General features: G+C 39.1%; 1 protein-coding gene across 1 annotated transcript in view; it reads left to right on the top strand.

Moving 5' to 3' along the window:
* LOC126267636 (cactin) overlaps positions 1-27,419 on the top strand; it is a 147,381-nt gene that overhangs the window by 91,748 nt on the left and 28,214 nt on the right. The window contains exon 7 of the mRNA XM_049972938.1: positions 10,085-10,261. Coding sequence (XP_049828895.1) covers positions 10,085-10,261 — 177 coding nt within the window. The remainder of the gene's footprint in view (positions 1-10,084; positions 10,262-27,419) is intronic.

Raw genomic sequence — 27,419 nt, 5'->3', positions numbered from 1 at the left:
GAATGTCAGTTCTTCTAAAAGAAAGTTGTGACAGCTTGACAAGAATTGCTTAATTTCTGCTGTAAGTAGTTCTTGTAATCACTGATATCACTCTAGTCGTATGCTCATGCATAGCATTGAGGTTGTGTGCTGAGCTGAAGAGTCTGTTATGTTGCCAAAATGCCGCTATAATGTTTGGTCACCTGTCCCTAAAAAACTTGGTTTAGCACAGTACTGAGTAAATCGAACGACCGTAATATCTTTATCAGTTCATGTTTAATATTTTCTCCAGCTTTTTCAGTCTCACTCTCGAATTCTTTGGTGCACAACACTTGATCCTTCACTGTTAATGCAATGCACAGTCACTTCCCTGCAGTTCTTTTTCCAGTATGAATCGCACCATAGTTCAACTGTTAGTGACTCCTATCTCACTGGAAACATTCTTCTCCTCTCTAGAAACAGCTTCAAGCAGACAGTCAGCAGTTTTCTTTAAATTTCTCAGAATGGTGGTTGGATGAGGTACCAATTCCTTGGTACTCACTGCATCGAACTTGACCCCACATCATAGGGAACTGTGTCATCTCGAGAAATCCATTTCCATTCACAACTTTTAAAACTACCTTTAAATTGGGGGAGGGGGGGGGGTGTCGCTTCAGGAACTTTTACATCTCTCTTAGCATTTAAAAAAATAATTATTCTGCTTCGTCCAGCCTCACATGCATTTTAACAAAGTCAAAGTCTCAGATTTATATCCAGTGTAAGACTACACTTTTTTACACACAAAACAAGCCACTGTTTATCTTTGGTATTCTCCTTGCCATCAAACATATAACCAAATTTCTTCCAAATCAGCAATTTCATTTTTGGTTCTCCCAGTAATATGAAATCATCTTGTTTTGCCTCATATGAAATTATGTCCATGGTGTTCATTTTATGAAAGCACTCCAGTAATGTTTACTCCGATGCACTCATTACACGATCACTCAATTGCAACAGAGTGTTAATTGAAGGCAGCAGAAAGTTGGCAACTCACACCTCTCTGATAGCCAGCCATCCAGAATGTGCTTCACAGAATGCATGAAAACTAAGGTCACGGCAAAGCATAGTTACTAGATGCAGGTCTTTGGTTGCAGCTAAAGCAGCTGCTATGAAAAGGTAAGGATGGAAACAGACTTCCACTTTACTTAAGCCTTACAGACATTCCAAGAATCCTCACAGACTTCATGTTTTCAGCTAATGTTATGACAAACATGCAGTGATGATTCGTGCAGTCTCGTTCATTGACCACAGCTAATACAATTTGATGAAATGTGTATTGTAAGATTGATGTTATCCTTTAATTTTTAACTAGAAAACAGTTATTATTTGGTGTATCCACAGATAACCCATGGAATCTGCAAGAATGTGTACTTTTACCCACAAGGTAACAATTACGGCAGATCTCTCTGGATATATCAGTGGATATCCGTATCTGTGCTGTCATTAACCACTGAATATGTACAGGGATTGTCCATTAAATAATAGTGAATTTAAGTGTTACATATGCATTTGGAAACTTTCCTTTTTTGTATGTGTATTCTTCAGAGCCATCAAAATAGTGAACCTGTTTGAAGAACAAAGTTTATGCTATCATCTTATTTGTGATAATGGAATATTTTTAATTACTCTAACAAACATGTTTGCTTGGTCTTCTTGTGTATTCATAGCAGTGAAAGTACTAAACTGCTTGAAGAATCATGTTTGTACTATTATCTTATTGGTGATACTGGAATTTTTGTAAAACAATAAACTGGTAGCTAAGATTGCATGAATTCTTTTTATTCCATGATTACCGGTTTCAGTGAAACAAAAGCCGCCATCATCGAATCTTGTGCTTGTATGTGATAGAGACACTTAACATTTATAATGTCATCTCTCTTGGACACCCATGTACTACTTATGACAATTTTGTAAGGCCTGCGTGTTGTAGGCATCTATTAATATCACCAGTGTTTGCCGTGATATATGTGTCCTAAGGTATGATGATGGCGGCTTTAGTTTTGCCGAAACTGGTAATCATGGAATAAAAAGAATTCCTGCGATCTTGGCTACCAGTTTATTGTTTTACAAGCATCTAGGTCGCTCCCATATGAACACAATGTTCTCCCTACAAAATGGATTATTTTCAATCATTCCAACAAACATGTTTGCTTGGTCTTCTCCATTGCCATGTTCATTTCTTTTAGAATTTGAAATGTACTCTAAAAGTCTTGTAGCATTACTGTAATCACTGTTATCATTTGAAGGTAACAATTAGGACTTGTTTTTATTTAATTTTGTCCATGGCTGCGGTCTATGTGGAGACGAAGTAATGTATCCTGTTCTACATCATGCAGAGATATATGTCTACTTTGTGCAGCTGGAAAATTCTGTCACACTTTATTAACAAGTGGAAATTCTGTGCTAAACAAATACTCACCTAAAAGTTATTACTGCTTTGTAACAAAAAGAGGCATAACAAATTCTTGCTTTGATAAACAGCATGATCTCTACATTGTGCTTCAGAAACCATTCAAATAAGTGTCAAGGGTGTGCTTGGATTCTGGAGAATTGCCCTCAAGAACTGCAATTACAAAATTATTGTCAGTATTATAAAAAGGTATCTTAATCAATTTAGAGCCAAGGGGAAAACACACTATAATACTGTTCTGGAGATTCCATATGTGGATCATATCTACCTCATAGCTGACAAAATGCAAACGTCCACTAGTGTCTCCACCAACTAGACATGATGTTGGAAATTTGGCTTGGTCATATGTATTTCAAAACTCAGGTCCTCTATCTCTCTGGCAGAGGAGTCTTGCGATCAGCATCACTTAAGAACTAGTAGCACATTAGATGGAAGAAGAGTCGTATTTTCCGTATCAAGGAAACATGATTATGAGTGATAAACCATTTAGAAGCTGCAACTGCTGCCGTTATTCCTAAGGCTGGTGCTGCTGCCTTCAGTAAACTGAACCAGACAGTAAGAGCATCTCAGTGCTTGCATCTGAAGACCAAACTAGCCATCTTCCAGACAATAATCTACCATAATCTTTTCAGTATCGCAATGGTACTCCTCATCTTTATTTTTGCCCCCACTTCCTCTGAGTGTTGCAAAACTTATCCTCCATATCTTCTTGCATTGCCTCCTCAACTTATCCTCCGTATCTTCTTGCATTGCCCCCTCCTTTGATTTGTTGCCAGTGGCTTACACAGATTCCTTCTTCACTTTCTAAAAATTAAATGTAAGTTTTAGTTAATGTTGTGTTATTTACCTCAGTAGTGCTAAATAACACAAAAAAGAATGAAAAATTCAGATGAATCAACATTTTTCCCCAATTTTTTTCCAATTTTGTCATCTCAGCTGCCCAACTGTTTTCTCTTTGTTGATATGATTTTACAAATTTCACGTCAATACCTTTCATACAGCTAACAGTTATAAATCTACCTGTATTATTCAGTTAAGTTTATAAAAGTGTAATACATATTACCAAATGATAGTAATTGAAATTGCCATTTGCCAGCTATGGAGCTATTACTTTTCTGGACCGAGGCAGGAATTTGTTAGTGAGACTGTGTCTTCTTGAGCTTTGAGCTTCTCAGATAAGTTTTTTTTTAAACCTCAGAATTATATAGTGGACTGGATTTTCTGTGACCTGAAGAACAAGAACCCTCCAATACATTTGCACTCTTTATTATCTATTAGCTAATAACATCCTCTTTTGTGTGACACAAAATTAAATATAGAGAACATAAAACTGGTAAAGACCACAGACAAACAAGACAGTACACATTTCTTCAGTCTGTAGGCTCCAGCATTTTTTTCTCTCTAATCTTGCTACATCTCTACACAGCATGCTTTTGGTTCTTCAAAAGAATCTATTAGATCATCAGAGTTTGTCTCATAGGCAGCTTTATTTTCAGTAGCTACAATTGTGAGGCCAGATAAATGATCCCGATTCATTGTTGAATGCAGATAGCTTTTAAATATTGTCAGTTAAAAGCTTCATTCACAGCTTTCAGATGTTGTCGTTAATGTGCAGCACGTCCATAAAGCTATACTAATATTAAGAAAGAATTATTACAAGTCGTGCTTGCACAGATGTTGCAACTGATCGACTGCATTTGACTTTTTATTAATTTCAATTTCTAGCTTTTTAAATACAGTGAGTTCCTGGCAAAAATCAACTGCATTCAAGTCATTTGAGTATTTTTATTCTAGATCAGCTCCATTTTTCTGTATATCCTCAGTTGACACATTTAAAAATGTGTGACCAGCGAAGAAGGTGAAATTTTCGTGTAAATGCTGTGTGCTCTCAACCATTGTTTCAATTTGTGTTAAAATTATGTCGGATACTACTTTTATATCTTTGGACAATAGCTCAGTTGGGTCTTTGTGTTTTTGATTTGACCTCACAGATTTCCTCATGTTGTTTTTGAGGACTAGTTCAATTTCCAACTTTTTCAACTCAGCTGCTGCTTCTTTGATCCAATGTTGTATTAGTTTTTCTCTTATGTCTTGCAAGATCTTAAGAAGACCTTGCGTTAGTGCAACAGAATGTGAGGTGCTAATGTTCTCTTTCTGTATTTTGAAGTTTAATCTCCTAATCTCTCAAAAACACTAGCTCAAACTGTTAAGTTGAAGATAAATTTAAAGTCCATCACTGCTTGTAGTATATGACCAGTTTCGTACTTAGATTCTGCAGCAAGAGAGGATTCTTCAGTTTTTAGCAGAGCTTTGACAACTTCTGGAACATTATTTGATAGAGCTGTAGCAGTTAGGTGTATAGCCAACTTTATTCTTTGACTACTTCCTTTTATGTTGGTTACTGTACACTTTTATATTATTTTTATCCACTTGATGGATCCAGCTAAGAAACAATTGTACAAGCCCAAATAGGCTAACTGCTTCATGAAGCCATCTTCTCACCATAGTAGCAGATTTACTTACTTCTTCGATTTTATTTTTAGCTCTTTTTCTGTTGTGAGCCTCACAAAGCTTTTTTATTGATGCACTCATCATTTGCTGTTCGCTTCCTAAAAATATAAATTAAATTTATTTTAATGTTGATAAATCAGTTTTACATTCAAAATAATGATCATGTATGTGTATGTATGATATATGTTTTTTATATTAATATAAAACACTCACTTTTTGTTTTAGCTCATTTAATGGTGTAGCATTCTGGCAAAAACTTTCTGCAAAATTTTCATTTTCTTGGATGTATTTCATATCATTTTGGAACTATTTGACTGGGCTATTACACTGATATGATAATATAATATGTACCTTTTGTACCTATTTCTGCAATGGTAGTTTAAATCTGTGGATTTTGCTAATAATTATAATAAAGCTAACTATTTGCTCACCCAATCAGCCACATAAACAAACAATGATCTTCGCTTGACATTCAGCCATTTGTGTTTAATCAGCTCAGCTTATGTAGCCATTTAGGAAAGATTTTTTGCAAGATGCAACAGCAATCCTCCTGGCAAGGTATCACATACACTAACCATACTTTCAAAAATCAACCTAAGATACGTTCAGAAATCAACTTAGAATGTGTTCAAAAGCCAACTGGGATCACAATGATTAACATTTCAGTTTTTTTAAATTTAATATTAAAGTAAAGGGCAATGAGGTCTTGACAGTGTGGCTGACACCTTCTAAAAGTCGCTAGTCTTCAGTTAAATCGTTAGGATGATCAGCATTGGCAAAGATCCGCATCAGCTGAGGAGGATTATGTTGCACCGTAATTATGCCTGTTGACTCAATGAGAAACAAAGGAACAAACATATTTGTATGAATATACTGGAACATGATTATCATAAATATATTTACATATCATTAAGCAGTGAAACACTATTTTGGAATATCAACAATGTAAGAAAAGATAGATTGCTACTTACTGTAAAGATGAAATATTAAGTTACATACTGGCACAATTAGAAGACACTCACACATAAGCTTTTGACTACAGCATTCATCAGAAAAGGAAAGAGAAGCACACGCCATTTGTTCACACTAGCAAGCACATCTCACATACACATGACCTCCAACTCTGGCAGCTTGGACCAGAATGCTATTCCGGTCCGAACTGTTCATTCATTGTACATCTGTGATACAAGGCACAACTGTCAAGACCCTGTCAAGGATATTCTCCACAGAAATCTTGTCTTGCACCATGGTTTTGGACAATGGCCTCAGTTTGTGGCTCAATTGTTCAAGAACTTTTGTACATACAATGGCATTCGCCACATCATGGCACCTCCCTTCCACCCACAGTCAAACAGCAGACTGGAGCACCTTATCTGAAAGTTTAAGACAAATGTACATGTATGTAGAGGATTTTTCAGTGGAGGAGGCTCTCACATTTTATTTAAGCTCTTACAGAACAATGCTAGTTGGGGGTCAAGATTCACACTGAGCTCCTGCACAGCCGTCAACCAAGGCCGCTGCTCAGCCTCTTGCTGCCTGGGCATACTTCCCCTAGCAGCACCAGTTTACTCGATGTTTGCGTCCAGAACTCCAGTGTGAGCCACAGCACTTGAACTGTGCCCTCACTGGATACCAGCCATCATCCACAGACAGCATGGTCGCCTCGATTGCACAGTTCACACCGAAGACTGACTCGTAGCAAACTGACAGAGCCAGCTGCATCCCAGGATGAGTGTTGGGTCCCTTCCTGGGGGCACAGGCCACACATCTCATTCTTCATCTGACCTGTCTGCTCCAGAGTACACTCACTTGGCCGAGCCGAGATACCCTGGTGGTCAGAGTTTCATCAGCACCGATGGCAGAATTTGCTTCCTGTGGCCAGTGCTGGTGTCTCCCCCTGCCCGAGCCGGCATCGCTGTCCTTTTAGTGTAGCCTCTGGCACTTCCATGGGTGGACATCTCTTCAGTCACAGCACTGTGGATGGTAATGCGTGATCACATCAGAGGAGTGTAGTAACCTGCAAGTTAATACATCTACAGTGGACAAAAGTTGGGCCACTATGGAAAGCATATTGCACACCAACTTTAAAAGAATATGCCAGCAACTTTCTGAGGCTGTTACTGAGGGCATCCCAGTCATGGACAGCTGTCACCAGATACTCTGTGCATGCACAGCACTACATCAGTGACACTTGATGTGGATAACATTTTTATTAGAGAATACTCAGGCTTCCATGGCCTCAGTTATTAATATGTTCAAGACTTGTAAGCTATTTTTGCTGTACTCTTGCTGAGGTTGCTGTGTGACCCAGTAAATTTTATCTCTTTTATGACTGCGTGTTTCCTTTGTTCCCAGTTAGAACTGATATTAGCACTTTCTCCGAGGACATTGTGCCCAGCAGGTGTTCTGTACTGAACTGGGTGTATTACATTGTTGGGTTACATTGGATACTGTAATTGCATTTTGGCAATGTGTGCTGTGTTAACTACTGGTAAAGGAGGAAAGGGGGCACTGTGGCAGCTTAAGCTTATCCTTTATTCCCAACAAAACCCATTGCTTCCTGATAAGTCAAGTCATTCATTGTCCTAATTCTACTGATCTCTGCTTGCTTACTGAACTCTAATCAGATGCTTTGTGTGGATCTGTGCAGTTTGCACTTATTGTCTGATTTGATTCTTCACAGTCTTCACAACCTGCAAGGTTGTTGTGCGTTAACACCACAGAATATTAGATATAAATGGTTCAGTTTGTCGTGTGCCATTTACAATACATATTTTGATCTCTGTTGTGACTTAAAGGGGTTAACACATACTAGAAGGGGCTTAGCTACCTCCTTACCATTTTCAGCAACTTTTTAGAAGTACCCTCACACTTTTATTATGGGAAACCATTGCAATCAGCCACCCGAGTATTGGCGGGAAAACCATAGCGTAGGGTACGGAGGAAATGCCTACCTTTCAACCTCGAACAACTGATCTCCTCTAAGTTCACAACTGTAGTTGTAACTTGGAGCTTGCTCCACACAAGGTTGAGCACCTTTTACAGTCAACCATGGAAGGAAATCTTTTAAGGAAAATTCCACTGCCTAGCAACAAACTGCATTCGGATACAGTGTGTAGTCACTTAAAAGATAACGGGTAAAAATAAAAATTAAATTCACCCCACTGAGGAAGAAAAAATCGCACCCAAAAAAGAAGAGAACCTATGACTCTCATAAATTGATAAATAACAGAGTCAAAAAACAGAAGAATCATACTTGGAATTCACTAAACTGAGATTACTACAAAACATTTAGCAGACACCTCCAAAGATATGGCCCCTCACACTAATGCTAAAAGATAAAAACAATAAGATGGCTCATAGTGATAAAAGAAATTCAGAAATTTTAGCAGAAACATTTAACGAACTACCAAATTGCGAGGATCCTCCTGAGCTTCCAATAAAAACCCCACCAGAAAATATAAACCCTCTGACAAGTCACGAAGCTTACAAAGCTTTGAGCTAGCTCAAGAACTACAAAGCAAGTGGAGAAGATCAAACATTTGCAGAACTCAGGAAATAAATAGCAGAACCCATGAAGATATCATTACATCAATGCACAGTTAAAATCTGGATCAGAGAAGAGCTACCAGAACACTGGACTACAGCTATCCTACACTCATTACACAAAAAAGGTGAAAAACCAAATCGGAACAACTACAGAGGGATTTCCTTATTGGACTGGCATACAAAATATTGTCAAGAATTCTCTCCAATCGCTGTAAAGATCAACTGGAAAAGGAACTAGGAGAATATCAAGGATGATTTAAACCCTGGAGAAGCTTCCCAGAACAGATCACCACATTAGAATTAATAATGGATGCCTATATACAAAAGGAGACAGAAGCAATTACTCATAACCTTTGTACACTTCAAAAAAGCTAATGATTGCATCCACAGATCGCCCATGCTAGACATGTTAAAAAATTGTGAACTTCATCCCAAATTAATAAAAATGATAAAATTAACCCTTGAAAACACCAAGTCCAAAGTAAAATTCAGAGGAGAGCTATCTGATCCATTTATGATTAAAACAGGTTTAAGATAAGGAGATGGTCTATCACCACTGCTCTTCAAGTGTGCTCCTGAATACTTGATGAGCGAATGGTACAAAGAGAATCCTAAAAACATAACAGTTGGAACCAAGAAAGATGATATAAACCTAAATTGTTTGGGATTCGCAGATGACTTGGCATTACTAGCTAATAATGTACAAAAAGCTAGAAATCAAATAATGAGCCTGCAAAATGTAGCACAAAAAGTAGGACTCCAGATATCTTTCAAAGAGATCGAGATGATGGTAACACACCCACTAGTAATAGACCCCGTAACATAAGACAACAGAAAAATTAAAATAGTGAAGCAATTTAACAATCTTGGAGAGATTATAACACACAACTTGGATGAAAAACCTGCTTGGCAAAAAAGAATCAATAAAATGATAAAAGCTCAAAAAGAAACGTGGTGTACTTTCAATAAGAAATGTCTATCAATTCAAACAAAATTAAAACACTACAAGATGGTGGTTCAGCCAGTGTTATCATTCATCTGGCCTGTTCCACTCACTTTTCCACTCTGGAGCATTTTATGTGTGGTGTAAGATAATTGGTTCTGTTAGGCAAATATTCAGAGAGCCAAACAAATATCTGGAAAGATACAACATATAATCATATCTCAGTTACTGGTTGATGATGGGGTACAGTGTCCCATGCATATTAAAAATCTAGGAAGATGGGAGGTTTATGTTCACCATCATATATTGTTTCCAAGATCTTGTGAATGAATAAAGCAAGCTCCATTTCAAACAAATGAAATTTCCTGGATCCATACTGATTCCTTGGAAGATGATTGCTTTCCTCCACAAACAGCAAAATGTCGCAGTTGATAATATGTTCTCTGACGTGCTAACAGAAACCTTAGTAATGTTTTCAGGTCTTGTTTTTGTGCATGTCAACTTCTCAATTAAGGTGCCTGCAACAAAATGCAGAAGATTGGTTTTAATTTCACATTATAACATTGTCACACGCCAATCAACTATACTTCTCATAATTAATGTTTGTAATATAGAAGAAAGATTTTTTAAATTTATTTTATGATTGTTTTCAGCTGTCGGAAGACGAGAAGGCATACACCAATCTGTGGCTAAAGATGTTGCTGCTGTCTTCAAAGGCAAAACAGCTGCACAACTGGAAGCACTTCAGCAGCAGATTGAGAGTAAAATAAGTGGAAAGCCTGAAGGAGTTGATATAGGTTATTGGGAGTCGCTATTATCACAACTGAAAGGTGTGTGTGTTTGTACCAAGTCTATGATTACTCAGGATTATTATTACTACTTCTTCTACTACTACTATTGTTGTTAATATTACTATTTCCCTTTGTACTGCTCTTACACTTTTCAATTACTTGTTTAGTGCCTCATATTTTTGTTTCATTGCTACCTTCCTATAATTTAGGAAGTTATTCAAATTATTTCTCTTCTCTGATCTGCATCTCACTACCTTCCTTTATCTTCATGTAATTTCTGCACCCTGTTATCACACAACCATATGTATTCTGTGCATAGTTATCATTACCCTTAACATAACAACGAAAATAATCAATTTTTGACAATATATAATGTAACTGTATAGATAAAAAAAATCTGCTGACCAAGCATTGGCAGGAGAACACACACATAAAAGAAGATTATACTTATGCAAGCTTTTGGAAGGAGAGATTCCTTCTTCTTACAGGAGGGTTGTAGGGCGTTAATTTACATTAATTCCTTCTGTCTCAGCATTTCTTCACAGTAACTACTACTTCCTTCACTCTGTTGTAGTGTTATACATTTTTGATTATCTGATGTCTATTTTTTATCCTCACTCCCCACTTCTGTTGTGTACAATGTACTTAGCCTTTCACTCTTATTAACTTGTGCATGATCTTTTTGCAGTAATCTGTCTCTTGCATATTATTGTCTTCCACCTTTAAGCTCTCAGGTTTTCAAATATCGTCCAGTCCAGTCCCCAACAGTCAGTCATTCCTTCTCATCTCACCCAGTAAGTCTCCCCTGACCCGCTGTTCTGGGTGACTTTTTCAAAATGTAATCCTCTTTTTTTTTTTAACCATGTCAGTCCTTTTCCTTGACACTTCTTCTTTCCCCTTCAACCCTTCTGCCAGAAGAAGGAACCATTGGCTCTGAAAGCTTGCATAAGTATAACATTTTATGTGTGTGTTCTCCTGCTGCCGCTTGGTCAGTAGTTTACCCGTAACCTGGTGTCTCTAGACACTCTGCTCACATTTGACACATAGCCACTGACCTTGTTGCAGTTTGTTTTGCTTATCTGCAATATTTACAGTATCTACATGTGCTCACTTACTTCAGTAAGCTCCACAGATCTGCTGCCTAGTCTGGGAGACAAATAGTGTAGCTCAGTCAATACAATGGATATGTCCATAAACTGCTTCCTAATGACTGTTAATTTGCTGAAAGTCTTTTGTAACTTAAGACCTAGATTCATTAGCCAAGTGAGGAAAGTTGTGTGAAAAAGAGCTGTGCTGTATTTTCATACCGAAAAGTCATAAATACTGCCCCCTAATCCATATGAGACTGTAAGCTCACTTTTCTAATGCCATCTTCTTAGTACGAAGGTTAATGTTCACTAATCACTTTCACTCAAACTCCACACTCTTACTAATGCTCATTGTCCATATAGAACCAGTGACCTTCTAGTTAGAAACTATAACTAGAATTGTTATATGTACAGTTAAAATGTTTGCCTGTTGTTCAGTGTTCATATTTACTCACCAAAATATTACACATGACTGTTGTTCTCAGTGATTAAGCGGAGGTTGTATACCATGCCATGTGGTATTACAACTTGTAGAAAGAAAGACAGCTTTGAGTTCAGCTAACAAAACCCTCCTTAACATTATCCAACTAGATGCTAATGGTTAGGTGGGCTTTTATTGTTTTTTTTAACACAGTCTGCTCACTTAGGCACACAATTGAACACTTTATCCTAAGTTTCAGAGCAATGGCAGACAAATCCTTCCTCTATAAAAACTAGATACTGACTCCTCAGTAAATAGTCCACAGATGCAATCTGACACCTTCAGAATGCAAAACCATGCTCTTTCTCACTGGCTATAGCAAATAAGCATTGTTATGACCTTTGTACAATTAGTTACTTCCCCTGCTCGATTGAGCATAAAACTTTAATTAATTTTAGTACTGTGTCAAATTATGCTCTCCAAGAAGCCAGACAACTTTTAAATAAAAGTACTTTCCATATGTGAAGGACTAAAATAAAGATATTACTTCCTTGATGTAATTGCCAGCTGTTTTGACAATTTCCTTTCGCACAGTGTATGTGATCCACTGCCTGGTTGCACAATGTTGTATACATGCTCATACATAATTACTTACAATTTTAAGATTCATTCTTCACATTCATTCTTCACTCAGTTCATTACACAGTCTGATTGCATAACAACTTTATATCATTAACCAAAAATGATTCGAAACAAAACAAATTTTCAGAATTATTTGCCATAGCATACATCTTACTTCTGTTGTGAAAAACTGTTTTATGACTATTTGACATTAAGGTGTTTAAATAGATCACTTCTGTGGTAAGTACACAATCTCAATTAATGTATAAGGGCATTATTTTTTATGCAATATGAAAAATTAAGAGTTTTAAATAAATACGAGGTCTGATCAAAAAATTCTGAAACTTTGTCCACAAAATCTTTCTACACTTAACTTTCACTTATTGTGTATGGTCTCCTTCGAAATACTCTCCTCCACAATTGAGACACCACTCCCATTGCTGTTTCCACTTCTGCAAGCAGCCTCGATGTGCCTCTTGCAGAATCAGGCGAAGGGCGCCATCTGCGAATTTTCTTTTATTTTGTCTGTCGTTCATCCTTTCAAAGGCATTTTCAACTTTGGAAATCAAAAAAGTCCACAGGGACCATGAACATCTCGCTCTTATTTGTGTGATCAAAAAGCTCTTCACAGATTGAGAGGCAAAGGTTTTTCTGGTCTTGACGCATGAGATGGGAGACGAACTTGGTGGCAACACTGTGTATTCCAAGATGCTGTGTCAGGACTTCATGACATGATCCAAATGAAATATTACATTCTTCTGCAAGCTCTCTCAGTCAGCCAGCCTTCAATTGGCATGCACAATTTCTTTGATGTTCTGGACATGAGCATTGTTGGTAGAAGTCTAAGGGCATCCTGAACGACGATCATCTTTAACTTCTGCCCAGCCTTTTTTAAACCATAACAAGCTAATGTAACACAAAGTGTTTCTTAAGCACTTATCACTGTAGGCTTTCTGCATTATTTGGTGTGTCTCTGTAAAGGTTTTCATGAATTTCATGCAAAATTAAATGCAGTCACATTGCTCATCTAACTCTGCCATCTTGAAATTCTCAAACTGTGTGATACAACATTCTACTCAGTATAGTACTGAATAAGAACTAACAGACGTACAAAAATGAAACTTCCAGTAGTTACACATTAAACAAAGGTGTTTGCAGGGGTGCCAACCACATTTTGCTCCAAGGTGCCTAGGGTGTAAAATTACGAGTAGTGTTTATTTTTGGAACAGATCTTGTATTAGTGTATGATCTAATGACTTGACGTGCACTCATAAAGTGGCCCTCCATGTTGTGGTCCCTCCCTCCCTCCCTCGCTTTTAACTCAAATAGTAGCATCAATGTTCATTTTGTAGAACAAGAAGCTACATTGGAAAAAAAATTAACTAGTGTTATTTTTCGTCACTCTTATAAAAAATAGTCTAGTTTTTTTTGCTAACATCTGTATTACTAACCATTTAACCTAGTTCATCATTTCATTTGCAGATTGCCTGTCTAACGGGTTCCACCTTACATAACTACTGACCAAATTTAAAAATTTAAAATGCTGTCATAATCTACTCATTGAGGTTGAACACAGTAAGACAATTATTATGATTTGAAACTGTGTATGTCTTGGGACAGCGTTGTCCGCTGCATGCAAGTTACCCCGACTATATTTATCCAGTATTTTAGACTAACAGCATTTAGTTACTTCCAACAAACTTTAAACATAATTTCAAACATTTATGAAACTTTTTCTTGCCAATGCCTCCCACAAAATGATGAAAGGAAAAAAGTTGATCAATTACTACATTTTCCTGTTCTTGCAGTAAAACTTCAGCATCAGGCATGACATTTTAATTTATTATTTCTTTACTGCTAATTATTCACAACACACTCTGCATATAGTACCAACATAACCCACTGAATGTACCTGTAAAATTATGTTGTCGTATGACTCACAGTTCAGGAGATATGATGTCATAAACATTGAGATACACAAAAACTAGCTTTTGCTTAAAATGGAGTTTAATTTACCCAGACTGTTTTAATCCAGTGTTTTCTAATGAGAGCACTTAACACCTTCCAAAAAACTTTAAACAGAATTTCTAAACTTTGCTAAACTTTTTCGTGCTTACTTGCCTAATGTCAAAAATTTAACACATCAACTCTTTAACTGTAATCAGATGTTTGAAGCTGTGTTGTACATGGGAGTTCAATCCTAATTCACATATCCCTATTCCTTTCTAACAAATATGTCCCAGTAAAACAAGAAAAAACAGTTAGCAATAATTGTTGTTAAAAAAAAAAAACAGTATCTTTAGGCACAACACTGACAAGTCTATGATACACAGGGGACAAACCTTAGTTCGACACAGCACTCACTCTTTCACATCACATGAAAAGAAAAGAATTACAACCAGAACCAGATCCTTGTGAAAGAGAAATAGAATATATTAAATAATAGTCCATTAAAACCCCACATGTAATATCTTTGCCAAACAGATACAAAACATAGCTATATGTGACATTACCTGTGTTGCACCAGCAACAGGAATACAAACATTTGTGTCAATAATTTTGTAGCACTTCATACCCCCTCACCATCTATGCAATCATAGGTAAAAAAAATCTGTTCAGCAATAACCCAGACTAACAAGATATTTATAGGCAATAGCTTTTGACACATGAATGAACACCACTTAGCAGTATCATCGGAAATATCAGCACTAATTTACATTATGTTTAAAATTCTACCAATAGGCATTCTCTCTCTCTCTCTCTCTCTCTCTCTCTCTCTCTCTCTCTCTCTCTCTCTCTCTCTTTCTCTCTTTCTCTCTCTTTTCTCGTAGAGAACAACATATCACAAGATCAGTATTTGATTGATCGGTGTTCTTTACATTGATATGAGACATGGCTGTAAAAAGTCAGACTACTACTTTAAAACATTTTATTGCAAAAACATACGTTTTTCATTACTGTCATCCTTCAAAAAATCTCCTCCCCTGTCCGTGCATTGCTTTATCTGAATTTTCGATTGATGAAAACAGTGCGGGATGTCTTCCTCTCTGAGCTTGCTGATGTTGCGTACCATTTTTTCTTTAACTACTTCAACAGATCTTGTTCCTTTTATTGCAGATTTGACCTTGGGAAACAGATAAAAGTCTGTTGGTGCTAGGTCATGTGAATAATATGGGTGGTCTAACAGTGGGATGCTGTACTTCATTAAAAACCTCTAACAGACAATGCTATATGAGCTGGTGGATTCTTCTTCTTCTTCTTCTTCTTCTCCTCCTCCTCCTCCTCCTCCTCTTCATAATGTTACAACCTTGCATGGGTCTTAGCCTCTTCAAGAAGTTTCCTCCATTCTGTCCTCTCCAGCACAGATCTCCACCTTCCTCTAACTCAGAGAGATTTTATATGTTCTTCCACATCATCTGTCCACTGCTTTCATGGATTTCCTTTTTGTCTTCTTGCAGTTGGCCTCCATTCAAAGAACTCTTTAGTTGTTCATCCAGTATCCAACCCAAGGGCAAGTCCAAGTCAGGCTATTCTCCTACTTTTCATTGTTTTTACAATATCAGCTCCTTGTATGAGGCAATCCAGCACAGTGTTCGTTCTAGATCTCCAGAAACCATTGCTATCCTGAATTGACTGATAGATCTTGTACAGAACCCTGCAGCCAAATATCCTGCACTGCTGCTCATCGGCACTCATTAGTGTCCATGTTTCACAACCGTAGGCTACAGCTAGTCTTGTTGTGACCTCATTAATTTGAAGTTTCAATTGTCTGTTTGATAACCAACGTGCCAACAATTTTGAAAATGTGTGAAAGCATTTGTTACTACTTAGGATGCACTGTTTTATTTCAGTTGACATGGAATTTGTCCTATTAATATTAGGTCCCAGATAGTCAAAGTTCTGCATGTGTTCAAAATTGAAACCAGCTCGTGATAGTTTACTGTAGTTATTATTTCCTTTAGTGGTGAAATTCATGTATTTAGTCTTCTTTTCATTAATAGCAAGGCTTCTAGGTACTGTGGCTCCTTTCACTTCACCTATTGTTCTCTCTAGTGACACTTCTTCTATTAATAATTACTAAGAGGGTTGCTCAGAAAGTAAAGCAGTGCATATTTGTTCTTCAACAATTCTTTATTGAACATAATGAAAATTACATACAAGAAAGAGTGGTGTTTTATCTGCACACCCTATTTTTCCACATAATCTCCATCCCATTGTACGACCTTCCTCCAATGCGAAATGAGGACCTGTATGCCCTGTCGGTACCAATCCAAGTCCTGATAGCGGAGCCAGTGCTTCATTGTGTGAACCGTCTCCTTATTGTCTTCAAAATGTCTTCTGTGAATGGCATCCTTCAATGAATGACAACATCAGCTCACTGCAACATGTCAGGTGTGACAGCCGTGGATGGTCTCCACGACCGCTGCAAATTGTGGAGCGCCACCAAACCACCTTCTGATGGTCTCACCCTCTGTCCCCATTGACTAACTGTACTTCTGTCAACAGCAGATGCTCCATAGACTTTGCACAAGTGTTTGTGAATATTACCCATAGTTTCTTTCTCTGCAATCAGAAATTCAATGACGGCACTTTACTTGTAACGTACATCATCTACAGATGCCATTTCGAAACTGGCCTGCAGCTACACTATTTATTGGAAGTAACTGAAACTTTGTGCGCTCACTCAGGCAACTTCAAATCATACATAGGTAATGTTTTGCCTTTGAAGCATTGTTTTCGGCTGAGAAGAAAAATGTGGTGCATTAATTTCTGGGCAACACTCGTACATCATCAGCATATGCACATATCTGGGTTGACATTATGCCTATGTAACCAGATGTTTGAGGCCTCTGAATAGCTGCTTCAAGAGTCAGATTGCAAAGCATTGTAGAAACGGCATCCCCCTGTCTGACTCTTTTTCTAATGCTAAACCATTTGCTGAGATTTCCATCCACTCACACTGCAGCCTTGGAACCAGCCAATGGTGCTTGGATAAGTGAAACGTAATTTGATGGTATACCAAGCACTAGCAAATCACATAAGATTTCTGTCCCATCAAAACTACCAAAGGCCAGTTGGAGTCTACAAAGAGATTATGAAGTTCAGCATTATACTTACATGCCTCATCACATATTTGCCTCAGCACAAATATCTGATGTGTTATTGACATTTGAGGCTGAAATCCACACTGATATTCTCCTAGAATATCTCCTGCATATGGAACTAGGCTGTTGTAAATAATACTAAAGAGAATCTGATAGGTTACACCCAGCAGGGTAATTTCTTGGTGATTCGAACAACAAATCGTGTCTCCTTTCTTATGGATTGGTAGAATTACAACCCAGGTCCACTCTTCTGGGACACTTTACTGATTGCACATCAAGTTGACAAGTTTGGTGATTCACTTATGGAGAGGAGACCAATTCCTCCATCTCACAACAGTTCTGCTGTTATTCCATAAGTTCATGGTGCTGAGTAGTCTTTTAGACAGTGTACTACCTTCTGTACCTCCTCTAATATGGTTTCTTCTGTCTTTGGATATGCAGTTACTGGATGGTTAAAAAAATCTACTCACCAAACGCCAGCAGGAGAGCAAATATATATAAAAAAAAGGTTTTACTTATGCAAGCTTTCAGAGCCAGTGGCTCCTCCTTACGCAGAAGGGTTGAAGGGGAAGAAAGAGGGGTGAAGAGAAAGCAACTGGAGAGCTTTAGGAAAAGACGTAGCATTTAGAAAAGTCACCCAGTCACAAGAACAGTGACTGTGCACCAGTAGTTCTGGAGAAATGATTATAAATTTGAAAAGACAGGTTTGTTTGAAGTGCAATGAGCCAGAGGGAGAAAAAGAGTTGATCCAATATTAGTAGAAGGGCCACAGTATTGCAGGAAGGGTTTTGAGCAGTAGTATGCAAACATGTAGTACACAGGGAACTGCCCAAAATTTGGACATACTCAGAGCACAGTGCATAAAATTTACGAAAAATCTGGCATTGCTACATATACAAAGTTACTCATGTTGAGTAGTTGGTTTGTGCTGACCTGCCAGTAAACAAACTTTTGCTCTAGAATTTCTTGTTCTCATGGAAGTGTACTGTGAATGGCTGTGGAACTTTCTGTGGACAAACAAAGCCCATTTCCATCTCCAAGAAAATTCCAATACATAGACCTGCAGCATACAGTCAGCGGAAAACCCACCTGCATATCAACTGGTACCACTTCGTTCTGTGAAGGTAACTGTGTGGTGCGGGTTGACTGAATTGTTTATCATAGGATATGCATTTTTTGAAGAGAAGGACCCTGTGAGTCCTGTTATCTGTACCACCAATGGTAAACACTAAGAGAGTCTTTCGCACACCAACAGTATTCCAACCGTTCAACAGTGTGCATGTGTGGGTAGGATCATTTTTATGCAAGGTTGCACTCCTCCACACATCACACAGCCATTGAAGTGGCTGTTGAAGAGGCATTTTAGAAATGCTAGAATTATCAGCTGTCATTTCCCTGCAGCCTGGCCATCCAGATTACTTGATCTTAATCTGTGTGACTTCTGGCTGTGGGATTATCTGAAAGATGTTGTGTTCAGTGCTCCAATCATGAATGTAGCAGAATTGGGGGCATACATTGTGCAGCACATTCTGAATGGGACCCCCCCCCCCCCCCCCTCCCCCCAGATCTGTTGTGGAACATGCCATTTCTCAATTTCAACTCGTGGCAGAAAATGGTGGTTATCATGTTAAAAATGTCTTGTACCTTTATCATGAAAATTAAAAACAGATTTCGTTGTTGCCTTTTTTATGGTTTTATATGGTTTTATTGGCCTCAGGACAATTAAAAAAACCTCCTTTTTTTGCTTTTTATGTGGTTTCCAGTCTCAGGACACTCAAAAACCAGTGTCATTTTTGCTTTTTATCCAGATTTTGTCCTAAGTGCAGTTAAAAACTGGTTTTTCCCATCCATTGTGGTACGATCGTGCCATGATGAATGGGTTTACCTAACTAACAGCGCCACAGCTATTGAACGACGAAGTAATCACTTCCTTCAACGACTGCCCAATATCTCCACCCCTTTAACTCCTGGATTCTTACTCACAACTGTTGACACCACTCCCCTATACATGCACATCTCTCTCACCCGTGACCTTTCTGCTGTCAAACTTTATCACTTCCAACGTTGTTCAGACTCCAATCCCACCACCTCATTCACTATACACCTCACTAACTGGATTCTGATCCACAGTTAATTTTTCTTAGAAGGGAAGATACCAACAATCTGCACATGGCTGTGCACCCACATGACACCCTACTATGCCAACCTCTTTATGGGCTCCAGAATGAGATTTTCACTCTGCAGCAGAGTGTCTGCTGATATGAAACTTCCTGATAGCTTAAAACTGTGTGCCGGACCGAGACTCGAACTCGGTACCTTTACTTTTAGCGGGCAACTGCTCTGCCAACTGAGCTACCCAAGCACGACTCATGATCCATCCTCACAGCTTCAATTCTGCCAGTGCCTCGTCTCCTACCTTCCAAACTTCACAGAAGCTCTTCTGCAAAACTTGCAGAACTGTTTATGGGCTGTCTGGAGGAAACCTTCCTAGCCTCCCAAAACTCCCACTCTGTAGCTTGGTTCAGGTTCATTGATGGTATCTTCATGATCCGGACTCAGGACCAAGACACCCTACCTATCCTCATTCCTTCACAACCTCAACACCTTTCCTCCCATCTGCTTCATCCTCAACCCAATGTGCCAACTTCCTGGACATCGACCTTCACCTCTCTGAGGGCTGGCAACCTGTGGCCCACATATACACAGTGACAAGAACTCCCTTGCCCAAAATGCGTAAGGTCTTCACAGGCAGACATTACCCCCAATACCTAGCCCACAAAAAGATTTCTCATGTCATATCCTCTCACTCAGCCCAATCCTTTCACCATCCCAAAGAATCAGCTACAAAGGAGTGCCTCTGTCATCACCCAATTTCACCCTGGACTGGAACAACAGAACCATATCCTTCATCAGGGCTTTATCTGTCATCGTATCCTGAAATGAGGAACATCCTACCCAAGATTCTTCCCACCCTTCCTAAAATGATATTCTGTTGTCCACCAAACCTACACAATATTGTGGCTTACCCCTATGCCACTCCCAAACCCAGCCCCTTCCCACAGGGATCATATTCATGTAGAAGACCCAGGTGCAAGACCTTCCCAATACACCCACCTAGCACTTCCTATTCCATTCCTGTCACAGGCTTATCCTACCCATCAGAGGCAGCCATGTGATGTACCAGCTCCATTGCAGTCACTGCACAGCTTTTATGTCAGTATGAACCGACCAGTTGGGCATAAAAATGAATGGACATTGCCAAAATGTAGTCAAGAATGAATAAGACCATCCGGTGGCACAGCATATGGGTGAGCACAACATGCTCTATTTCAATGGTTACTTCCTGATGCAGACCACCTGGATCCTTTTCTCTACCACCAGTTTATGTGAACTACACATATGGGAGTTGTCTGTGCGATACATCCTTTCCCCTCCTGAAACCATTCTGTCCCTAATCTCTGTTAACGAAGTGTCCCTACACCTTCCACTCAACAGCTTCTCTTTCCTCTTTCCTATCATCACCTCCCAGTTCATGTCCACACGTCACCTTCAGCATGCACCACACCCCAACGGCCTTGACAACCGTGTATCGAATGTGTAGCCCATTTACATGCTTTCCCTCCCTCCTGCATTCCTACCGAGTGAGGTGGCACAGTGGTTAGCACACTGGAATCGCATTTGGAAGGGTGATGGTTCAAACCAATCTCTGGCCATCCTGATTTTGGTTTTCCGTGATTTCCTTAAATTGTTTCAGGCAAATGGTTCCTTTGAAAGAGCACAGCCGATTTCCATTCCCATCCTTCATTAATTCGAGCTTGTGCTCCACCTCTAATGACCTCATTGTCGCCGAGACTTTAAACACTAATCTCCTTGTCCTACATTCCTAACTGGCAAACTTGCTGCCTCTCTCGTAGCCACTAGCCTCCAACTGTGAATTTTTCTCCCTGCTTCTCACTTCTCTATTCCTGTATCCACCTCACCATACACACACATGTTCTGTGTGTATTTTGTATTTTACTGCAGCTGTAAAAAGGTTTACTCAGAAAGCTAGGAAGTTTTCTTTCTTTTTGTGTGTGCCTCTCAACAAATGAGCACATCTGCTTTTTGGTGTGTGTCTCCTTTAATCCAAAAGCATTTATGTTTTACCATAACTTTCCTGCAACATGAATTTTTCAAAAAAAGTTCCAGGACCAATTCCTTGTGAAAGCAAGATTGACTGTATTAAATTATAGTCCATTAGTCTCGATAGAAAATATGAAATTCATTAGCAAAAAGGTAGGCCATATAACAAACGTAAACATTTTCAAGTAATTCAATGAGATCATATGAGAAAATGCCCCAGAACTGGAGAGACAATATGGGCTGACTAAAAACTTTTGCAGCAAAATGTGCATGTTCTGGAATACCAGACTAAGACACTGTGTCATGTGGTCAAAACAGAATAGCTGTACAGCAATGAAGGCCTCTCAAAGAATTGCAAGCTAGAGAAGTGGAGGTCCTGGGAAGAAGAGTCATTCAAAAAATCATGCATGCAGTCCAGACTGAGGCAAATTGGAGACTTCAGAGCAAGAAAGAAGTCTTGCAAAATGTGGAGAAGACCTTGGAGAGAATGAGGAAAAGGAGGTTGATATTTCTTGAGCTTCTATATAGAATGGACAAGAATAAAGAATAGACTATCCAAACAAATATTTGGTTTGTAAATAATAGGTTCTCGCTATCAGTTGTCCTTTTTAAATTTTATTGGCAGATCTAGATTTCAGCTAGAAACTAGCCATTCCAGTGCACTATCATTTCTGATCAATGCATGTAACGCCTGTTGGTCGGACTTCATCCACAGTTCATTGAAATGATAGTGCATTGAGAATGGCTAATTCCTAGCTGAAATCTAGATCTGCCAATAAAATTTAAAAAGGACGACTGATAGCTAAAATCTTTTATTGACAAGTCAGTATAACACTCACAGAGTGCAACAGCCTTCTGAATGGAAGGTAACCTGATAAATATATGGTTACCTCAGGAACAAAACTACCACCATGACGTGGATTAAAGAATAGGGGTCCAATATCACTAAAGCCCTAATGTTAGAACAGAACATTTCTAAAATACACAGCAGAGTTTGTAAGAGTTTCAAGTTAGAAGAAGACTGCAGTGACTGGAAGGATGTGAACAGAACAACAAAAGTAACAGCCTAGCGATATGTGTAAGAGTATTGGAAATAAAGGAAATGACAGAAAAGAGGGTAAAATCAGTTTATGGCATGACCCATGGTCAGTTTGCCAATATAAAAGAGGTTCCATTGGATCATGGTGTCTGTCAGCTTTACCATACAGATGCAAAACTTACCTAAATGTGCCATTACTTGTGAATGTGCCTGGGATAGGAACATAAACATTTGTGTCAACAACTCTGTGACGTTACGCCTTATGGTGCACACACAGCATGGGAACTGCTTCTCTTCAGATACATTTCTGTTCCGTGAACTGAAAGGTGATCAATATTGCATCTTAATGAATGATTAATCTGGGTAGACCACAAGGCCACTTGTATGGAGTTTGAGATACAGGCTTTATATTCATTGCACAATTTCCATGCATTTCTTGAAATAGCTCTTCGTGATTGTGCAAAATACAGAACTGTCATTGCCAGGTGTTACATGAAATTATATGGATTTAATATGCACTGAATAACTCAGTATTGTTTGGTTTCCATGCTGTTGACGAGAAAGTATCCTGTTTCCTCTGATCAACAGTAATTTCGACACTGTCCTATAGTCAAGGCAGATGTGAATCGTAACTGCTACGGAGGCGAAGGGAACTTCACAGCAGACATAAACATAGCCAAAGCCTCGCAGACAAACAAAAATTACACGAAGCGAAATGTAGTGTGAGGAGGACTATGTGAGAGGCATTCAGTGAATTTGAAAGTAAAGTTCTATGTATTGACTTGGCAGAAAATCCCAAGAAATTTTGCTCTTACGTCAAAGTGGTATGTGGATCAAAACAAAATGTCCAGACACTCTGTGACCAAAATGGTACTGAAACAGAGGCTGTCAGACTAAATGCCTTTCTTCAAAGCTGTTTCACAGAGGAAGACTTCACTATAGTTCCTTCTCTAGATTGTCGCACAGATGACAAAATTGTAGCTATTGAAATAGATGACAAAGGGATAGAAAAACAGTTAAAATCGCTCAAAATAGGAAAGGCCGCTGGACCTGACGGGATACCAGTTCAATTTTACACAGAGTACGCGAGGGAACTTGCCCCCCTTCTAGCAGCGGTGTACCGTAGGTATCAAGAAGAGCATAGCGCTCCAAAAGATTGGAAAAGGGCACAGGTCATCCCCGTTTTCAAGAAGGGACGTTGAACGGATGTGCAGAACTATAGACCTATATCTCTAACGTCGATCAGTTGTATAATTTTGGAACACGTGTTATGTTCAAGTATAATGACTTTTCTGGAGACTAGAAATCTACTCTGTGGGAATCAGTATGGGTTTCAAAAAAGACAATCATGTGAAACCCAGCTCGCACTATTCGTCCACGAGATTCAGAGGAGGGCCATAGACACAGGTTCCCAGGTAGATGCTGTGTTTCTTGACTTTCACAGGGCGTTTGATACAGTTCCTCACAGTTGTTTAATGAACAAAGTAAGAACATATGGACTATCAGACTAGTTGTGTGATTGGATTGAAGAGTTCTTAGATAATAGAATACAGCATGTCAATCTCAATGGAGAGAAGTCTTCCGAAGTAAGAGTGATTTCAGGTGTGCCGCAGGGGAGTGTCGTAGGACCGTTGCTATTCACAATGTATATAACTGACCTTGTGGATAACATCGGAAGTTCACTGAGGCTTTTTGCAAATAATGCTGTAGTACATCGAGAGGTTGTAACAATGGAGAATTGTACTGAAATGCAGGAGGATCTGCAATGTATTGATGCATGGTACAGGGAATGGCAATTGAATCTCAATGTAGACAAGTGTAATGTGCTGCGAATACATAGAAAAAAAGATTCTTTATCATTTAGCTAAAATATAGCAGGTCAGCAACTGGAAGCAGTTAATTCCATAAATTATCTGGGAGTAGGCATTAGGAGTGATTTAAAATGGAATGACCATATAAAATTAATTGTTGGTAAAGCAGATACCAGACTGAGATTCATTGGAAGAATCCTAAAGAAATGGAATCCGGAAACAAAGGAAGTAGGTTACAGCACACTTGTTCACCCACTGCTTGAATACTGCTCACCGGTGTGGGATCCGTACCAGATAGGGTTGATAGAAGAGATAGAGAAGATCCAAAGGAGAACAGCATGCTTTGTTGCAGGATCATTTAGTAATTGTGAAAGCATTATGAAGATGATAGATAAACTCCAGTGGAAGATTTTGCAGGAGAGACGCTCAGTAGCTCGGTATGGGCTTTTGTTAAAGTTTCGAGAACATACCTTCCCTGAGGAGTCAAGCAGTATATTGCTCCCTCCTATGTATATCTCACGAAGAGACCATGAGGATAAAATCAGAGAGATTAGAGCCCACACAGAGGCATACCTGCAATCTTTCTTTCCACGAACAATACGAGACTGGAATAGAAGGGAGAACCGATAGAGGTACTCAAAGTACCCTCCGCCACACAACGTCAGGTGGCTTGTGGAGTATGGAAGTAGATGTAGAGCATTGCTGTAATAGAGTCCCAGTGCTTCCTCATGCTGCACTTATCAAGTTGCTAAAAATGGACCAGGCTAATATCCTGGTATGTGAAGACCATTGCCAATCCCCTGGGGGTCTCCTCTCTTTTAACCTCATCAACACAGTGTAATTATGGCTTTATTATATGACATTTGGCCCCAGTTCCCATAAGGACACCTCTTTCTGCACAATTTAATCACAATGGTAATTTAGCTTTTGTTTGTGGACAAACAAGACCTATTACAGTTTTCTGGAATTGCATGCAGTTTTACACAGCATAGTGATTATATTAGAATCTGAAAAACACAGCCATGTTATGCTGTACACAGTTTCATATATGCTTCAACGATAGACCTAAACACACCAGAAAGGGAAAATGCCAAACAGTCAAAGAGGGAATGGCAATGTGGATTACAATGTAAAAAATATATTTTCTGAAGGAGTTGGGATCTTCTCGATCTCTACAGAGTACAGTACAGCTCATTGTGCAGTAATAAAGTTACAAACTCAACAATCTAGTTTACATGTGTACACAATAATGGTAGACCATGACTTTCTTGACTTAGTTCAAGACTATTAAAAGGCCTCTTCTACTCTCCAGTTAGAGTTAAGCCTTCTGCTGTTGCCTGTTCACATCTCCAGAGCAGCGAGTTACATATTTAGCTTTTGTTTTTGTTTTACTAGCAGTATAGTTCTTGAATTCTGTGTGTGCTTTTCTACTTAAGAGGTTGAATCTCACATTTTTACCTTTAAGCGTAAATTCAGGCAGTCTGTATCACAGTTTTCATTTATTTCTGTCTGCTTTTATAGTTTACTCCTTCAGTTTGTTTTGCTAGTGTGAGTATGATGATTGTATGCTGTGTGCAGACACAGGAGGAGCTGACCACAGTTTGCAAATGGCTGAGTGCTCGTTTGGCTGTGGTCAGACACCTTCAGGCTACTGTCTTGGGGTGTAGAGGCAGTGGAAAATGTGGCATGTCCCCACAGAGTTGCCTCTTTTGCCCGTGGGCTTTGCTGCCACTGCACCTTCCAGTGTACTTACTGCAGTGGATCCTCCCTCATACCAGAATGAGTGGCCGGTGGTAATTACATTCAGATCACTCGAGTTTGAGTGACAAACCTTGAGCAGTATCTGAAGAGGCTCACATGGGTAGGGGTTTGCTAGTTATCAGGAGCTCAAACACTAGGCACGTTATGGAGCCCCTTAGCAAGATAGCATTCAGGACTGGAAAGAAAGTCAATGTGCACTCAGTATGCCTGCCACGGGGGTTTCATCTGGGGTGTGGAAGCGGCCTTGCCTGCAGCTATTGAGGTGCAGAGTGCATTTGTGTACAAGTTGTGGCTCATGTTGACACCAACAATGCCTGTACATAGGTTCTGAGGCGATCCTCAGTTCATACAGGCACCTGGCAGAGGGGTGAAGGCTGCTGGTATTCCTCAAGAGGTGCTAGCAGAGCTCACAATTTGCATTGTTGTTTCTAGAGTTGATCGGATGAAAAAACTTGCCCCTCTTCTAAGAGCCATGTACCGCAAGTCTCTAGAACGGAAGGTTCCAAATGATTGCAAAAGAGCACAGGTAGTTCCAGTTTTCAAGAAGGGTCGTTGAGAAGATGCGCAAAACTATAGGCCTATATCTCTGACATCGATCTGTTGTAGAATTTAAGAAGATGTTTTTTTGCTCGCGTATCATGTCATTTCTGGAAACCCGGAATCTACTCTGTAGGAAATAACATGGATTCCTGAAACAGTGATTGTGTGAGACCTGACTCGCTTTATTTGTTCATGAGACCCAGAAAATATTAGATACAGGCTCCCCCAGTAAGATGCCATTTTCCGTGACTTCCGGAAGGCGTTTGATACAGTTCCGCACTGTCACCTGATTAACAAAGTAAGAGCCTACAGAATATCAGACCAGCTGTGTGGCTGGATTGAAGAGTTTTTAGCAAACAGAACACAGCATGTTGTTCTCAATGGAGAGACATCTACAGACATTAAAGTAACCTCTGGCGTGCCACAGGGGAGTGTTATGGGACCATTTCCTTTCACAGTATATATAAATGACCTAGTAGACAGTGTCGAAGTTCCATGTGGATGATGCTGTAATATACAGAGAAGTTGCAGCATTAAAAATTACAGCAAAATGCAGGAAGATCTGCAGCAGGTAGGCACTTGGTGCAAGAAGTGGCAACTGACCCTTAACATAGACAAATGTAATGTATTGTGAATACATAGAAAGAAGGATCCTTTATTGTATGATTATATGATATCGGAACAAACAC

Source organism: Schistocerca gregaria, chromosome 4 (assembly GCF_023897955.1).
Source record: "Schistocerca gregaria isolate iqSchGreg1 chromosome 4, iqSchGreg1.2, whole genome shotgun sequence".
NCBI classification, from domain to species: domain Eukaryota; kingdom Metazoa; phylum Arthropoda; class Insecta; order Orthoptera; family Acrididae; genus Schistocerca; species Schistocerca gregaria.
Note: the sequence above shows the minus strand (reverse complement) of the source record. Positions and strands in the feature narration are given on the sequence as shown.